Raw genomic sequence first — 15615 nt, forward strand, 5'->3', positions numbered from 1 at the left:
TCTAGGAGTTCTTCAAGAGTCAGTGAACAAGCTGGTCATGGTGGCTCACACTTGTAATGCCGGCACTTAAAGACAGGGGCGGGAGGTTTACGAGTTTCTGGCCAGCTTGGACAACACAGTCAGACGTTGTTCTTAAAACAGTTAGGCAACCTGAGTATTCTCTTTATCACTGGCCAGACACCCTAAGAGAAGAGTCTCTCCATCTTCCACCTGAGGCTGAAGCCTAGCTGCCCTAGTCTTGGAACTAAACTAGGTAAGAGCTTTGCAGTGGCCGCGGGGCTGGCGGGGGTGTGCGCCTTACTTTCCTTCAGTGAGAATAAGCGCCCAAACACCTGCCAGGTCAGCAAGGTCCGGGACCCCTGTTTCTTTTCAGATCCCTTGCGCCCCAGCCTTCCTTGTCTCAGATGCCCCACCCATTCGTCTGCAGTCTTAAAACCCTGGAAACTCCTCTGAAGGTTCTGCTATATGACACAGCTGGGCTGGTTTTTTCCCCCTGCTAGCTCGTGATTTTGTTTTCTTGGGTCTATTAAACATATTACTGACTTATATATTTTTTTTCCATTTCCAAAATGTGCTTGTGGTCTCCTGTCCTTTAGTCTAGTCTTTGTGTAATTAGGTTTTAAAACAAAGTATCTATTTTTATGGTTTCTGTACAATTAAAGGAAAATGTACAAACGCAGCTCACCACCTTAATAGGAGGACACACACACTAAACTTCTGTAAGGTCTTGTTCTGCCATGAGACATTCTTTTGACTCATCTGTCTTCAGCAGAATCAGTCCTGTCTTTCTAAGATTTTGATGTAATATAAAACATATTTGATCCTACTTTGTTTATGTATGACTCTTGCCCAGCAAACAAAAGCGCTGAAATACAAGGGAAAGGTTTTATTCCAGTCGTAAACATCATCATTGCAATATACAGTAAAAAAAAAAAAAAAAAAAAAAAAACAAAAAAAAAAACAATAAATTTGCTACCTAATTTGGAAGAACATAAAGTGAGTCATAAGGCTTTTAAAAATTTTGAACACTTTCATATACATTTTCCACTGGATAAAACTACTGACTAATAAGTTTTTGGAGGTGGTTATAGAAGATTGAACCTAGAATTTCTTGCATGCAAATGTTCTATAACTGTGTGCTTATCAATTTTCTTTTTTCTTTAAATTTATTTATTTTTTGTAATTTACTCACTTTACATCCCGATTGTAGTCTCCTCCCTCATCTTCTCCCGGTCCCACCCTTTTTCCTTCCCTCTTCCATCCTACCTCCTTCTCCTAGTCCTCAGAAAATCAATTTTCAATTACTATCACCTCAAACTAAAACTGAAAATCTGTTAGTACTTTCTATGAGGAAAACGGATTATTAACCATCAAATGAGAGAAGTTTGGGGTCTACTGCCCTCTGCTGGAACTTCAGAAAATGAACCTCCTGATCCCAAAAACCTGTTACCTGGTAGTGTTAAATTTCAATACAATTAACCTACCTTTCTTTCTTTCTTTCTTTCTTTCTTTCTTTCTTTCTTTCTTTCTTTCTTTCTTTCTTTCTTTCTTTCTTTCTTTCTTTCTTTCTTTCTTTCTCTTTCTTTCTTTCTTTCTTTCTCTCTCTTTTTCCTTCCTTCCTTTCTTTTTCTTTCTTTCTTCCTTCCTTCCTTTCTTTCTTTCTTAAACTTTTTATTAATTCTTTGTGAATTTCACATTATGCACCCCAATCCATTCATCTCCCCATCCCTTCATATCCATCCTCTGCCCTTGCAACCTCACACAACAAAAGAAAATGAATAATAAATAATAAATAAATAATGTTATGAAAGCGGCAGTGTGTCACACAGTATATCCTTTTGTCCACACATCTTTACTTTCAAATGAACATTGCAATCATTGGTCTGGTAGGAAGCCTCTGGCTTCTGCTACACTATCAATACCGAATCCTCACTGGAATTCTTCTCGGACACCGTGTTGTTGCCCTGTGTCATGGAGATCCTTCAGCTTTGGATCTGCAGGACCTGTCCTTTCACACACTCCGGCAGATCATAGATGGAGTCTGGGCCCGGGTCTGGAGCGTTGCTGAGTTGGTCAGCCTGCCAGCTCTCCTGCACGCACACCACCAAGGCACAGTCTCCAGAACTGCCTCTGCTAGCTTACCCACTGTTGCAGCGGGCAAGGGGTAGAGTCAGCTCTCTGGCTCTCATGTCCTGGGGTCAGCCCATCAGCGCCTTCACCAGCAGGGTCAGCTTGACTGAGGGAAAGCCCAGGTGAGGTACAGGGCCCACTCTGCTGAGTGCTGCAGCCAGCGAGGGGCAGGGATAGCTCTCCAACTTCCATGACCTCACCGCCGGCTCTCCCCTGCCTGCTGCTGCTTCCTTCCTTCTCTCTGGCTATTCCTTCCCAATCTCCTTGGTCTAGTCCACCTCTTACATGTAACCAGTGAATTCGAGACATCTTCCAGTGATGGAGCACACGTCCTCTTCTTTACTCTTGCGATTTCACCTGTTCGCTTCCCTCTATTTACCACTCACGTGCCAATGACACAAGTTTTTGTTTCTTAGTCTGAAAAACTTAGTTACGTCACTCAGAGTCTGCTAGGAAAAACCTCAAGCCCAATGTATCCTGGCAAAAATTAGTCTACACTTCCTTAAGGTACTAAACTAAGGGTTCATTTTTCTTACATGGTATGATATATTAGGAAGTTTAATACAAATATAAATTGTTTTGTAAATACAATCTTTTTCTAATGTTTATCCTCTCAGAACTGAGAGCATAAATGGGAAAGGGAACAGACTTATTGTCATTGGGGTTTTTCGCAGAAATTCAGCTTAAGATATTGTCAAGACACTGAATGTTAATAGGCCTTGGATTCCAACTGGGGAGGGAAGACAAAACATGAGGGATAAGCTAATTCAGATAGAACATCTGCAAAATGAAACATAATGCTATAAGCTGATTTCTGTCCCCTCCTATTAACAGATTTAAGACCTAACTCACAGTACTTCAGAGCACTTGCAAACCTATAGATTGGGCTTTCAAGCAATAGCTGAATTAAAATGAAATTAGGATGTCTACTTCAATATAACTGGAATGCTTACAAGAAAATTTACAGTTACACAGAGGATGGATGACATGTGAAAACACAAGGAAAATGCCCACTGAGAAGCCAAGGAAGGAAACCTCAGGAGAAATCAACTCTGCTGACATTTAATCTGCTATTTCCAACCTCTAGAACAATGAGAAAATAAATTTACATTCTTAAAAGCACTTCTGTGACACATGGATTCTGGAGAGGTTCCAAAACATGTGGACTTGAGTGGCTGGAGAGATGGCTCAGTGGTTAAGAGCACTGCTGTTCCAGGCAAGCTGGGTTCAATTCCCAGCACCCACTCTTTATAACTCTCTATACCCCTGTTCCAGGGGATCCAGTGCCCTCTTTTGGCCTCCTCAGACTCTGCATGCACATGATGTACAGAATTAAATACAGGCAAAACTCCCATAAAAATAAAATGTTTAAATAACAATTTAATGATGAGATCCACCAAGAGCCACAGACTATAACAAAGACTACAACACAAAGCATGAGAAGGCCCCTTTTTGAGTTGTTGATCAGGGCTGTTTAAGAGACAACCCCCCCCACACACACACCCAAACACCACAGGCTATTGCTGTAGCCCTTGATTGCCTCCCAGAGGCAGAGGGTAAATCCCATTGCTGAAGCCACTGTGTGCTTCAGACACAGGACCTGGAGAACTTGAGCTGGATGTGGCCAGAAAGCCTCCTCCCAGAGAAAGTTATCGTGGTACCTGAAGATGCTATGAAAGCTTCCAGAGGAAAGAAGCAACCATCCAGTCCTGTGATGCCTACGAACAAAACCCAGCATGGCACGATATCCCCAAGGGCACAAGAGTGGCATACAAACCTTGGTGGTATCCAACAGCTCTCTACACTGAAGGCCCATTCACCAAGAGGGAAATTATGCCGGGTACTGGAAACCCAGGCAACTACTCAGGGCTAGGAAAGTCATGGGTCTTGGAAGAGAACCTGCAACTGCCACTTTTCTAGGTCAGCGCCATTCCTAACTACATGCTAAATATTTATTCTTATACCCACTGATAGGTATAGGTCTCACAACCCATTTATAAAAAGAAAATGTCTTCTTACAACAGACAGAGAAAACAGCAACCAATCAAAATGCAGAGAACAAGCGGCTGTGTGGAGCCCAGCTTAACTGCTACTTTTACAACACAACTCCTGCACCTAAGGCTCGGGGATCATAGTGGAAGAGGGGATGGAAGGATTGAAGGAACCATAGGACCAGGACATTTGCTGTGAGATCTCATCTCCTAGAAATGTCAGAGAGGCTACACCCACGAAGACTCACTGACACACCACTGCCTAAACAAAACCCGAACAAGGATGGTGACAAATAAACATGGTAACATGGAAGAAAGAAATCTCATGGACTCTCAACTCTAGACAAAGAACTACAGGCAATGAAGGAACAGTGAAAGCATGAAAAATAGTCTTCTCCGGCAAAGGGCCCCCAGATCGTTTATCTAATGCCGAGTGGTCAGCCCTGAAATCGTATTCAAAAAGTAACTTTAGATAGACTAAGCATGTTGAATACACACACACACACACACACACACACACACACATATGTATGTATACACACACATACACATATATATACGAATACACACACCAACAACAACACAAACTAAATGAATAGAGGCCATAATTTGAGAGTACAAGATGGAGGAAGGTGGTATATGGGAAGAGTAGGAGGGAATGAAAAGAAAGGGAGGGGGTGGCATAATTACATTTTTTCAAAAACTAAAAAAAAAAAAAAAACAGAAAGAAGAATACGGTTTGGTAGGCTGTTTTGCTTGCCGACTTAGAATCACCTGGGGAAGACTCCCTGGGCATGCCTGTGAGGGATGGTGTAGCTTACGTTAATTGAGGTAGAAGAGTCATCCTAAATGTGTCATTCTGAGGGCTTGTTCCTCTGCAAGGAGAAAACTGGTTGAGCACCTGCTTCATTGCACTCTTCCTAGGGATGCAGCAGGGCCAGCTGCCTCAAACTCCACTGTCCCCTTGACTGTCCTGACACAGTGGACTGCAGACTTGAACTGTCATCCCAAACAAACCCTTCCTCCCCGAGACTGCTTTCACCAGGGCTTGTTTTGGTTTGTCTATCACAGCAGCAGAAAAAGGTAACCGACTATACCTGTGACTATACTTGTGAAGGCAAAGGGAGGCCGAGTACCAGGGAGGCCGAGGCAGCCTGGGCTACACAGTGGGGTCCTGTCTCAAAACCAAAAGCAAACAAAAACTGAAAAAGGGGTTAAGGGGTTACAAGAAATGAGGACTCTGTTACACATTTGGCCTCATGAGGTAGAAGTTCTGCTGCAAAGACACTGGCAGCCATAACAGACATGTTGACTGAGGTTCTCTTGCTTCAGGCTCTTTAAAAAAAAAAAAAATCACAAACCAATGACACGGTCTTCTGTGGTAGCACTGTGGGCTGACTCAACCCAGCCAGCCTTCCCTTGCGTGTGTGCCAACACCCATCATTATTTCTAGACCGTGGCTTCCCCCTGTCTTTTACATCCATTTAATCTTTTTCACTCAATATAGTCCCATGATTGCCTTTCTTATGGGACCAAATACTTGAAGTAAGTCAAGTACTTTATTGAGTTTGGCTCAATAAAATAGCACAAAGAAATAAGAAATAAGAAAAACAACAGGCAAAAATAGCTAAGTAACATGGTAGACATTTGTGGTACCTTTTCCCCACTGAGCCTTATCAACAACCCTGAGACAGATTTGTAGAATCAGATTACAGGAATTTTCTAAGAGGTCTCCTAGGAAATCTCACTCTGGATTCTGTTTGGCTTCTCGGTCCTTGTGACCTCTGTGGAAAGAACTGAGAGGAAACAAAGTATGGTGCAGAAAGATGTCCATTATTGTTGCTGTAGTTATTATCAATTTGCATGTGCTTGCATGCACATACATGCCCAAGGAGGTCAGTTAGTGTCAGATTCCCCTGCGGCTAGAGCTACAGGTACTTTTGAGCCATCCAATGTGGATGCTTGAAAGCAAACTCCAATCTTTCGCCACAGCAATGTGTGCTCCCAACCACTGAGCACCTTTTTCCAGTTCAGTTTTATTACAGAGTAAATGGGGCACTTTCAAGGGGTGTGGCCAATCACCAAAGGAACCATTATAGAGGACATACTGTCAATGGGTGAGATTGGACAAAGGCCACGCCTGTGCTGACTTCTGTTTTAACCTATTTCTAGTCTCTAGAACAGACAGCTTTTCCTAAGGAGTGGGTTTCCCCTCCCTTTCCCTGACAGGCCCATTTGTATTAAGAGTGAACAATGATGTGCTGTTGTCCTTTACCTGAAGACCTGAAGCCAGAAAGATGTTAATCTAGAGACACAACTCAGATTCCGCTCTTCTGAGTAAAAACCACAGTCACAGTTTCAGTTTCTGGTCTTAAAAACTGCTAATTATGAAGTGGGGAGGGGTCTACCCTCAAACGGCCTTCAAGCAGGTTATCTAGGTAGCTACCTAATAGTTTGGAGAAAAAAAATAGAGACGAGGAACAGAAAGGTTAAGAAGTAAGGACATGAAAGGCAGAAGGAACACAATGTTAGTATCTCTATTGTGAACTCCAGATAGAAAAGAATGAAAGGACAATACACAGCAGGAACCAATGAAGAGCCTAGAAATATGGCTTAGAGGTTAAGAGCACTGGCTGCTCTTACAGAGGACTAGTGTTCAGGTCCCTGCACTCACATGGCAGCTGACAACCATCTGTGACCCCAATCTCAAGGGTTCTCGCACCCTTTTTTTTTTTTTTTTTGGCTTTTTTTTTTTTTTTCACTCTGCATATACCCAGTGTGCATAGATGTACACGTAGGCAAAATACCAGGGCACACAGAATAAAATAAATAACATATTTTAAAAATAAACAGTATTTGGGACTGGTGGCTCTTTTTGTTCAGACGCACGAGCAGCTTTTCCAGAGACCTCGGTTCAATCCCCAGTGTAAGAAATAATCAAATATGAGTCATATCTATGAATACTATAAAACTTGTGTTTAGGACAAAGAATTAAAATCTTTTTATCTTTCCCCACCTTGTGAGACTTTTATGAAAATGTTTCAGTCCTTTCAGATACAGAAAAATACAAAACAATGTTTTGTTTACACAAAACTGCTCTTTTATTGTGAGAATCTGATGGCCTTTTCTCCATTTCCTGTTCTTTTCAGACTAGCCAACCGAGTAAGTCTGTGAGATGGGACTTCAGACAACAAGGAAGAGACACAACCACTAAGTTAGAATAAACACCAAACTCACGTCCCATGTTTTGTGTATTCACTTTTCTGAGCATCCCGCTTGATCAAGAATAAAGTTTGCCTTGCCCAGACACTCCCGCTGGAATGGTAGTTTCTTCCTTTGCCTCTCAAAGCATCTGTTACACCGGCACCCACACTGCAGAACCACCCAACTGGTTCTACTTCCAATCCCAGGGAACCTAACGCCCTCCTCGGCCCCCCCGGAGTACTGCACACAAACGGCGCAGACATGCCTGCAGGGAAAAACACCCATGAACACAAAGTGGCGGGTGAACACAAATAAAATTTCCCCTAAATGAAATGAATGAAAAAGTCGCCCAATGCCAGACAGACAGCATCAAAAGGGGGGGGGGGGGAATCCTGCAGATTTAAACGACAAGAGGAACTTTTCAAAGTAGCTTCGGCTACAGGAAGATTAATGGACTTTTTTTAACGACTGGGCCGGGGGGAGGGAGCTTAGAACCCGCAGCAAACGCTAATTAGGACGGCTTCCCACGCGCAGCCTGGGCAAGGGGGCACAGCACCGCTAACACCGCAGGCTGCCCACGCCCTCTGCCCCCGGGCGCTCCCGTCCCGGGCTCCTTCCCGCCGCCGCCCTCCTGCGCCCGCGCACGCTCCCGCGCACTGCGCCTGCGCGGCGTGACGACGCCGCACGCTCCCGGAAGTAGGAGGCGTCCGGCTGAGTTTGTGTGGCCGCCGCCGCGGGAACGTGAGCGCGGTAGTTTTTCGAAGGGGAGAGCGACGGCGGGCGTCAGCGGCCACCTCCCGGCGCGAGGGGAGGCATGGAGGACGAGCGGGGCGGGCAGCGCGGCGGCGGCGGCGGCGGCGAAGCGGCTCAGCAGAAGACCCCGCGGCCGGAGAGCGAGGAGTCCCGGCCGCTGAGCGCCGAGGTGAGGGTGCCCGCGCGGGGCCGCCTCGCCCGCCCCCCCGCCCCGGCGTCCTCGTCGGGGCGAGCAACCCCTGTTCGAGGGAGGAGGGCGGGCGGGAAGTTCCGAGTGAGAATTCTGCGTAATTCGGCCTGCGCGGGCGCGCTGCCGTTCCATCAGTCCCGCGGCGCTGATTGGCCGGGTCAGCTCCCACCCCACCCCCAGGGGCCGCGCCGAGCCGCTTCGGGGTGCTCCCCGCCCCGGACGTCTGTTCCCGAGGGGACCCTCGCCCTGCCTCTCGCCCGTCCCCTGCTGTCTCCCCCAGAACTCAGCCACCACCGGCTCGCTAAGTAATTTGGCACCCCGCTGGCACATCCCCCAGACAGCGACAGGGTCGTGAGACGGTTCCCAGGACTGACTTGCTCACCTTGGCTGGATTAGCGTTGGCTAGCGCCGCGGGTGGTGAAGGAGATGCTGAGAGCCGTCGCTTTTTCGTAATAGGCGTTGGGCACTGGAAATCCGGGGTGTTCGCAGGGCTAGAGAGATGGCTCGGCCGTGAAAGGCTAGACTCAAAACCAAACTGTCAGAAAAGTGGATGTTCGAAAGGGGCCCGCCTTTGTTCTTTCCGTGTCCACCTTCGTGTAGTAGCCAGGATAGCCTTTAGAATAAATATATTTTTTTAAATGAAAAACGTATCAATGGATGCCACGTGTGTGCACGTGTCTGCAAAGACCTGAAGTCAGATAAGGATCCTGGGGACCGAACTCTGATCCTCTTGGAAGAACAGAACTTGCTTTAATGGCTAAGCTGTCTCTCAAGTCTCCAGATAATCTTTTAGCAGTCTGAGTGTGTCTAGCTTGCTCCATTCATTCCGTGCCTTCCTCAGGTTGCCCCTGCCACCTTTGCTCATTTCATATTGCACATCTTTGCTGTCCACTCTGGCTTCCTTTTATAGTGGAGGGTTTCCTTCCTTAAGGATCTTGTGCTCCCCTTGTCCCGAGCATGCTTCTCTGGATTTTTAGTTTGATCTTATTCTGTTTGTTAAGTTGGTACTTAGGAAGCCTGAAAGAAGCTTCCTTTGCTCTCCCTGGAAAGATGCCCCTTTCCTTCTAATTGAACATCTTGGTCAATAACATCATTTGAGTCTGTTTTACAGCTATTTTGGGAAGCTTCTTTTTATAAGAGAAGTCAATATTCTTGTCTTTCAAAGTCCAGAAACTTTTGAGATAGACTACTTTGAAGACCTGGGTCTGTGTTTACATTAATTTTAGTGGCCATTTTGTGTGTTAAAACCTTTTTGTTAAGTACTCTTTTATATATATATATAATTTTTTCCTTGACTTCAGTCACACAGGTTTTTTTTTTTGTTTGTTTTTGAGATTTAGCTAATAATTTTTTTTAATTTATTCATTTTTTATATCCTGATGATAGCCCCCTCATCTCATGCAGGTCTCCCCCCCCATTCTCCTCCCCTAGTCCTCAGAAAGGGGGGCCTCCTTCTCCCCTACCAACTGATCCCAGCCTATCAAGTCTCATCAGGTCTTGATCCTCTTCCTCTGTGCCCTGACTAGACCACCCCAGCAGGGGGAAGTGACCCAGGAGCAGGCAACAGAATCCATGTCAGAGACAGCCCCTCATCCCCTTACTGGGGACCCACATGGAGAGCCAGTAAGCTCTCCACATGCAGTGAGCTGAAAACTGAGAGTGGGAGGTACTCCTTGATCCTTCCAGATCAGTTTTAAGCTAGGGATTGCAGCCTCTCCGTGGGGATTCCTCTTTATTCTTATTCCGTAATTAGTAAAGTCACTTGAGAACAATGTTATAAATTATAACCAAGTCAATATACATTAATATGTTAGTAGTAAGTAAACTTTTTGACAGTTCTACAAACCTAGGTTATATATGTAGCATTTCTTTAGAAATTAGTGTATTTGTGCTTTAGGTCTGCCTATGAGGAAAATAGAATGGAGTCATGTGACAGAAAGGCAACACAGTAGATTTGAATAATGGATATAATATGTGGCCTAAATTGTGAGCTTTGAAACGGAATGCATTTGTTTGCTTCAAGTACTAGGAAGTTTTAGTACTGGACTAACATCTGTTTTCATTTAGGGCAGGTCCTGTTAACTTTGTGAAGTAAAGCCAGGCTAAGAAGTCCTCAGGAAGTCACGGATTCATAAATGCACAATGATGTTAAAGGTCACTTAAATGGCCTATTTCTAAGTTTGGGGACATTGTTTGTTAAAGAGCTTGTTTACATTTGATGATCATAAGTCAAATCACCGTTTATTAGTAGCTAGCCTCCTGTATACACAATCTTGTACTTTGAACAAATGCTACCTAAATACTGTTTACCATTACCAAATACCATCTAGGACAATTATATTTGCATAGGTGAGGAAACTGCAGATCAGAGGCAAATAACCCAAGGCCATGCTGCTAGTAAAATGGTCAGCCGAGGCTCTGTACTGTCATTGCTCTGACTCTTTTACCTGTCCTCTTTCTACTTCGCTTCATTGCTCTAAGGAATCTCATGACTCAGAATAGAGTGGAGCCAATTATATTGGAAACACATCTATCATCTTCCTGGCTTCTGCTGGCGCCAAGGGGAGACCTTTCATTGTACATGTAGCCTGGAAATCCCATAGGAGTTTGCATCTTTAAACATTTGTTTGCACTAATTATAAATTACCTCTCTTCTCTTTTTCATAGAAAAAGCAGCGATGTAGACTTGACGGCAAAGAAACAAATGGATCTAAGTTTATTACCTCCAATGGAAGTGACTTCAGTGACCCAGTTTACAAAGAGATTGCTTTGGCAAATGGTTGTATTAACAGAATGAGTAAGGAGGAACTCAGAGCTAAACTCTCAGAATTTAAGCTTGAAACAAGGTAATTGAAACTAACTTTTAACACGTTATTTGAAGCATATTCCAGAATAACTTTTCAGTTACAGAAGTAGTAAAAAAAAAAAAAAAAAGATAATAAAGTAAAAATTTGCTTCTCTGAGATAATTCAAATCACAACTGTAATTTATATTCTTTAGCATGAGCTTTGGCATGCAGCTCTATTGCTGTCCTTTAGATGACAAAAGGAGATCTCCAAGTGAGAGTTTGTGACTCTTAGAAATGTCCCATCATTGTCTAGATGTATAGGCATGGCTGTTGTAGCAGTGTGTCTACTTAGTGTTTCCTTCTTACAAGGTCTGGTGTAGTGTGAGCTGGTCTTGAACACACAGCCCTCCTCTGCCTCCTGGGCACAGTATTACAGGCTTGATTCACATGCTTTGCAGTTGTTCATCTAGTTGACATGGGAGAGGGAATTTTTCTTTTTTTATTTACTTGTAGTTTTATACAGGAGGTTTGTCTGGGTCAGGTGGTTAACATTCACTTACAATCAGTCCCTTTGTTTTAGTTTCTGAAGTAACTGATAGTGTCCATCATGTTTCCTGTATTGAGTGAGAAAGCGTAGCTCAGTGAACCCTTCTGTCTTCTGAGAAACACACACCTAAGTTTTCCAAACCATTTTCTAGCCCCGTCACTACTTTTCTGAAGTTTGAGGTATGTGGCAAGCAGGGCTTTTAGCACCCAAAAACATGCATAGTGTTTGATAAACATCAAGAAAAACCTGACTATACATAATAGTTGAAAACATTATTTCCAGGCAGAATCCTTATCCCTTCTAAGTGACGGCCTCTGTTTGTTTTCAGACAGAATTGTGCTACTTTTCAAGGGAGCACCTACCTGTTTTTCCTTCCAGGTCGTCTATCATAGTTTAGTTTGTATGCAGATTTTTTATTTTCTCTCCATTCTTTCTGTTACTAAAGTACAACCTGCAGCCTATAGAAGATTGTCTGAGAGAAATGTTTGTTTTTCCCAAGTGTGAATGTAAGTTGCTTGCATGCAAGCTAGAGGTCTAGATGTGTGTTTACACATTTATTCAACAAGCCTGTGTTGAACTTGTAAGCACTACACTAGACATTGACATTATATAAAGGTAAATACAGTCCCAGTCCCCCACTCTACAAATCTCATTATTGTGAAAACACACAAAGGTCACAATTGGAGTGGTCAGGTACAAAGCTGTCTGTCCCAGGAATTCAAAAGTGTGACATTTAAATTATGCCAAATAGGAAAAGGAAGGAAGATATTTCAGGCAAAAAACAAAACAAGAAAACCTTGTAATTGCTGTTCTATTTGTTTTTGGTCATATGTTCTTATCTTTATTGTACAATCACACTTAAAAGAATTTAAAGCGTGCCACATATTCAGGCTACGGCACATAGTGACATAATCATAATCATAGCTTATGGTGTAGCAGTGTGCTGTGGGGAGAAGCAATGTTTGACAGTGATACCAAAATGATAAGTAGAGGCAAAGTGAAGGAACTCTTTGCTGAAGTCTGCTTTTACCTTGTGACAGAAGGAAGCCACTGGTGATTACTTACACAGGAGATTGAATTAATGCCCACATCTTTTTTGTTTTATTTTTATTTTTTATTTTTTTTTTCAAGATGGTCTCTCAACATAACCCTGGCTGTCCTGGAGCTCGCTCTGTAAATCAGGCTGGCTTCAGTCCCACAGACATTCACATGCCTTGCTGGGATTCAAGGTGTGTGCCACCACTACCCAGCTTCACGCTCAGTTGTTAAGTGAGGTGAAGCAGTGCACTTCAGGCTGTGGTAATGCTGGCCTCTGCCACAGTCCAAGAAGCTAAGAGAAGCTGTAGTAGATTGAGGACAGCCTGGTTCAGAGAGCGTGGGGAGATAGAGCTGGGAAACATGGTGTTTTGATATGGAGGGGCAAGGCTGATGTTAGGGGGAGAGGCTTTACCTTGGGCAGCTAGTTCAGTGTTTGTGCCACCATCATGTTTGCACTGTCATTTCTTTAGTGAAACAATAAATAAGTGAAATGAGAAAAAAAATAAAAATAATTTAAAGTGGTCACATCTCACAGGTGACTCAGTATATTAATATGGAAAGGATTGAGGGACTGAGGGACATTTCTAGGTTTTGATAATGTGTAAAGAAAACACTAAAATACTGGGCATGAAGGGACACCTTCAATCCCAGCACTCAGTAGACTGCAGAAACAGGAGGACCTCCAGGTGTAAGGCCAGGCTGGTCTACATAGTTCCAGGACAGCCAGGGTTACATAGTGAGACCCTGTCTCGAGACCAAAAGAAAAAAGAAAAAAAAACAAACAAACTAAAATATTTTGTCTTAAAACAATCAACTGGTTGACTATCTTTTTCATAATTTGGATTATCGTTTTCATAGGTTGGATTCTTATTCCGTGCTTCAGTGGTAGTTTAGAAAGGAAAACTACTTAAAACATGGAAGTTTTAAGTCACTGATTGGCGATATGACTGAGAAATCGAGCAACCTAGGTTTAGTCAGACTCTTACTGAGTATTGTAGTGTTCTCTCAATTATTTTCTAAGTAGCTACATTCAATTTTAGAGCCATAATACTTTCATACCCTTAAGATCTTTTTTTTTTGTAGTCGTCTAACCCTTTAATCCAGAAGAAAGAGTGCAGTGTTTTCAATTCATCTGAATTTTTTACCCAGCATTACAGCTTGTCCTGTTAGCTTCAGTTTTTATATCATCTGTGTCTTAACACATAGGGCAGTGCTGTGTGCGTGCAAGGATATAGCTTGAAATACTAGGTATTTCAATACAAGTGACGAAAACACTTGTCTTTGCAGGAAGATTTTATCATGTTAAATGTTTTGTTTTTATTAGCTCTTTGCTATCTTGGCTTTGAGTTTTCCTTTTCTCACATTTGTTTTAGCTAGCATTTGTTAGTTATGCTGTGGCTGCAGCTGTGTAACCCAGTACCAGCAGTCAGGAGTTGTGACCTTGACTGTAACATTTACTTAACTGTATGTTTTGTAGAGGAGTCAAGGATGTCCTAAAGAAGCGACTGAAGAACTATTACAAGAAGCAGAAGCTGATGCTGAAAGAAAGCAGTTGTGTGGACAGTTACTATGACTACATTTGTATTATTGACTTTGAAGCTACTTGTGAAGAGGGAAATCCAGCTGAGTTCATACATGAAATTATTGAGTTTCCTGTTGTTCTCTTGAATACACACACCTTAGAAATCGTAAGTTCTGCAGTGGCTGTATTTGTTGTGCATGTCTGTCACTGTACTCACTTAAAGCACTTTCGCTTCTGTCCTTCCCCTGCAGGAAGATACGTTTCAGCAGTATGTGAGGCCAGAGGTCAATGCGCAGCTTTCAGATTTCTGCATCAGCCTTACTGGAATTACTCAGGTATGTTTTAATTTCTATTAGTTTTGGTGGTTGTTTATTTCAAATTGGAAATCCTTAAATCACTGATTTACTTTGTGGGTAGTTTAAAAAATATTCTTATAAGCAATTTAATGTGCTGTTTTTCTTGCTTGGCAAAAGTCTTAACATACTGTAATTAAAACCACCACAACAACAAAAGGGGCTGTAGAGATGGTTCAGTGGTTCAGAGCACTGGCTGTTTTGATAGACTATGTGGGTTTGATTCCAAGCACACGTGTGGAGGTTCACTGTAGACCCAGGATCCAGTGCCCTCTTCTGGGCACCGAGCACACACAGAGTACACATGAAAATACCCATACACATAGAATTAAAACGGAATTGTTAAAAAAACATAATAAAATATAACAATGGTAAAGACTTTTTTTTTTTTTTTTTTTACCAAAAGCCTTAGAGCTGGTGCAGCACTGTGTGCATAGTCTCACATGCTAAGGGAGTAGAAGCACAATTCTGAGGTGAGAGGCAGTCTTGAACACAGATGTCTGAGATTAGCTTGGGCAGCACTGGCAGACCCTCACCTCAGAAACAACAGTCAAAGCCAAAGAGCTAGCTCTACGCTTGGTAACATTTTTGTTACCTGCCCCCTAAAGTTGTAATGATGCCACTAGTATTTCAGTTGTAAATGGAGCGCTAGGATAAGTGTCATGTGCTATACTCACTGATAGGCTTTAAAATGTGTCTGTTCACAGTTGGTGGTTAATCTATGGGTTTTGCTTATGTTTTAATGTACAGGCCTTTGTTAATTTATTTGGTTCCTTCATTAGTTTGTTCACTCTCTCCACACAAAGTTTAGGGCCCACTGTATATGTCAAGTCTAGTCAGTTTCTGCTTCAGTTGTCTGTAAGTCAGGAGACCAGAGGGAATAAGAAAGTAGTCACAGTTTGGGTAAGAAGGGTGACACGTCAGTACTTTATTAGGTTGTGTTGATATTCCTACAGAGGGCTTATATTAATCTTAGAAGGAAAGGCTGCCCTGAGATACGTCTTTATTTTGATGAACTTGGGCTGAATCTTGATAAGAAAATGGGCAAAAGGAAGGACTGGGCAGAGCTCAATGTAGTTCAGGATGGCTCAAATCTATG

At 43.0% G+C, this 15615-nt stretch overlaps 1 protein-coding gene and 1 long non-coding RNA gene across 2 annotated transcripts in view; one reads left to right on the forward strand and one right to left on the reverse strand.

Moving 5' to 3' along the window:
• Positions 1–8691, reverse strand: part of LOC129666408 (uncharacterized) — a 23961-nt gene extending 15270 nt beyond the window's left edge. Inside the window, exon 1 of the long non-coding RNA XR_008718568.1 lies at positions 8651–8691. This is a non-coding gene — a long non-coding RNA (uncharacterized LOC129666408). The remainder of the gene's footprint in view (positions 1–8650) is intronic.
• The window catches only part of Eri1 (exoribonuclease 1), a 21053-nt gene continuing 13480 nt past the window's right edge, over positions 8043–15615 (forward strand). Inside the window, exons 1-4 of the mRNA XM_055593505.1 lie at positions 8043–8247; positions 10936–11114; positions 14119–14329; positions 14415–14498. Of these exons, the coding sequence (XP_055449480.1) occupies positions 8140–8247; positions 10936–11114; positions 14119–14329; positions 14415–14498 (582 nt within the window). The 5' untranslated portion in view covers positions 8043–8139. The remainder of the gene's footprint in view (positions 8248–10935; positions 11115–14118; positions 14330–14414; positions 14499–15615) is intronic.

The sequence above is a fragment of the Psammomys obesus genome, unplaced genomic scaffold, assembly GCF_907164565.1.
Source record: "Psammomys obesus unplaced genomic scaffold, mPsaObe1.curated_primary_1811, whole genome shotgun sequence".
NCBI lineage: Eukaryota > Metazoa > Chordata > Mammalia > Rodentia > Muridae > Psammomys > Psammomys obesus.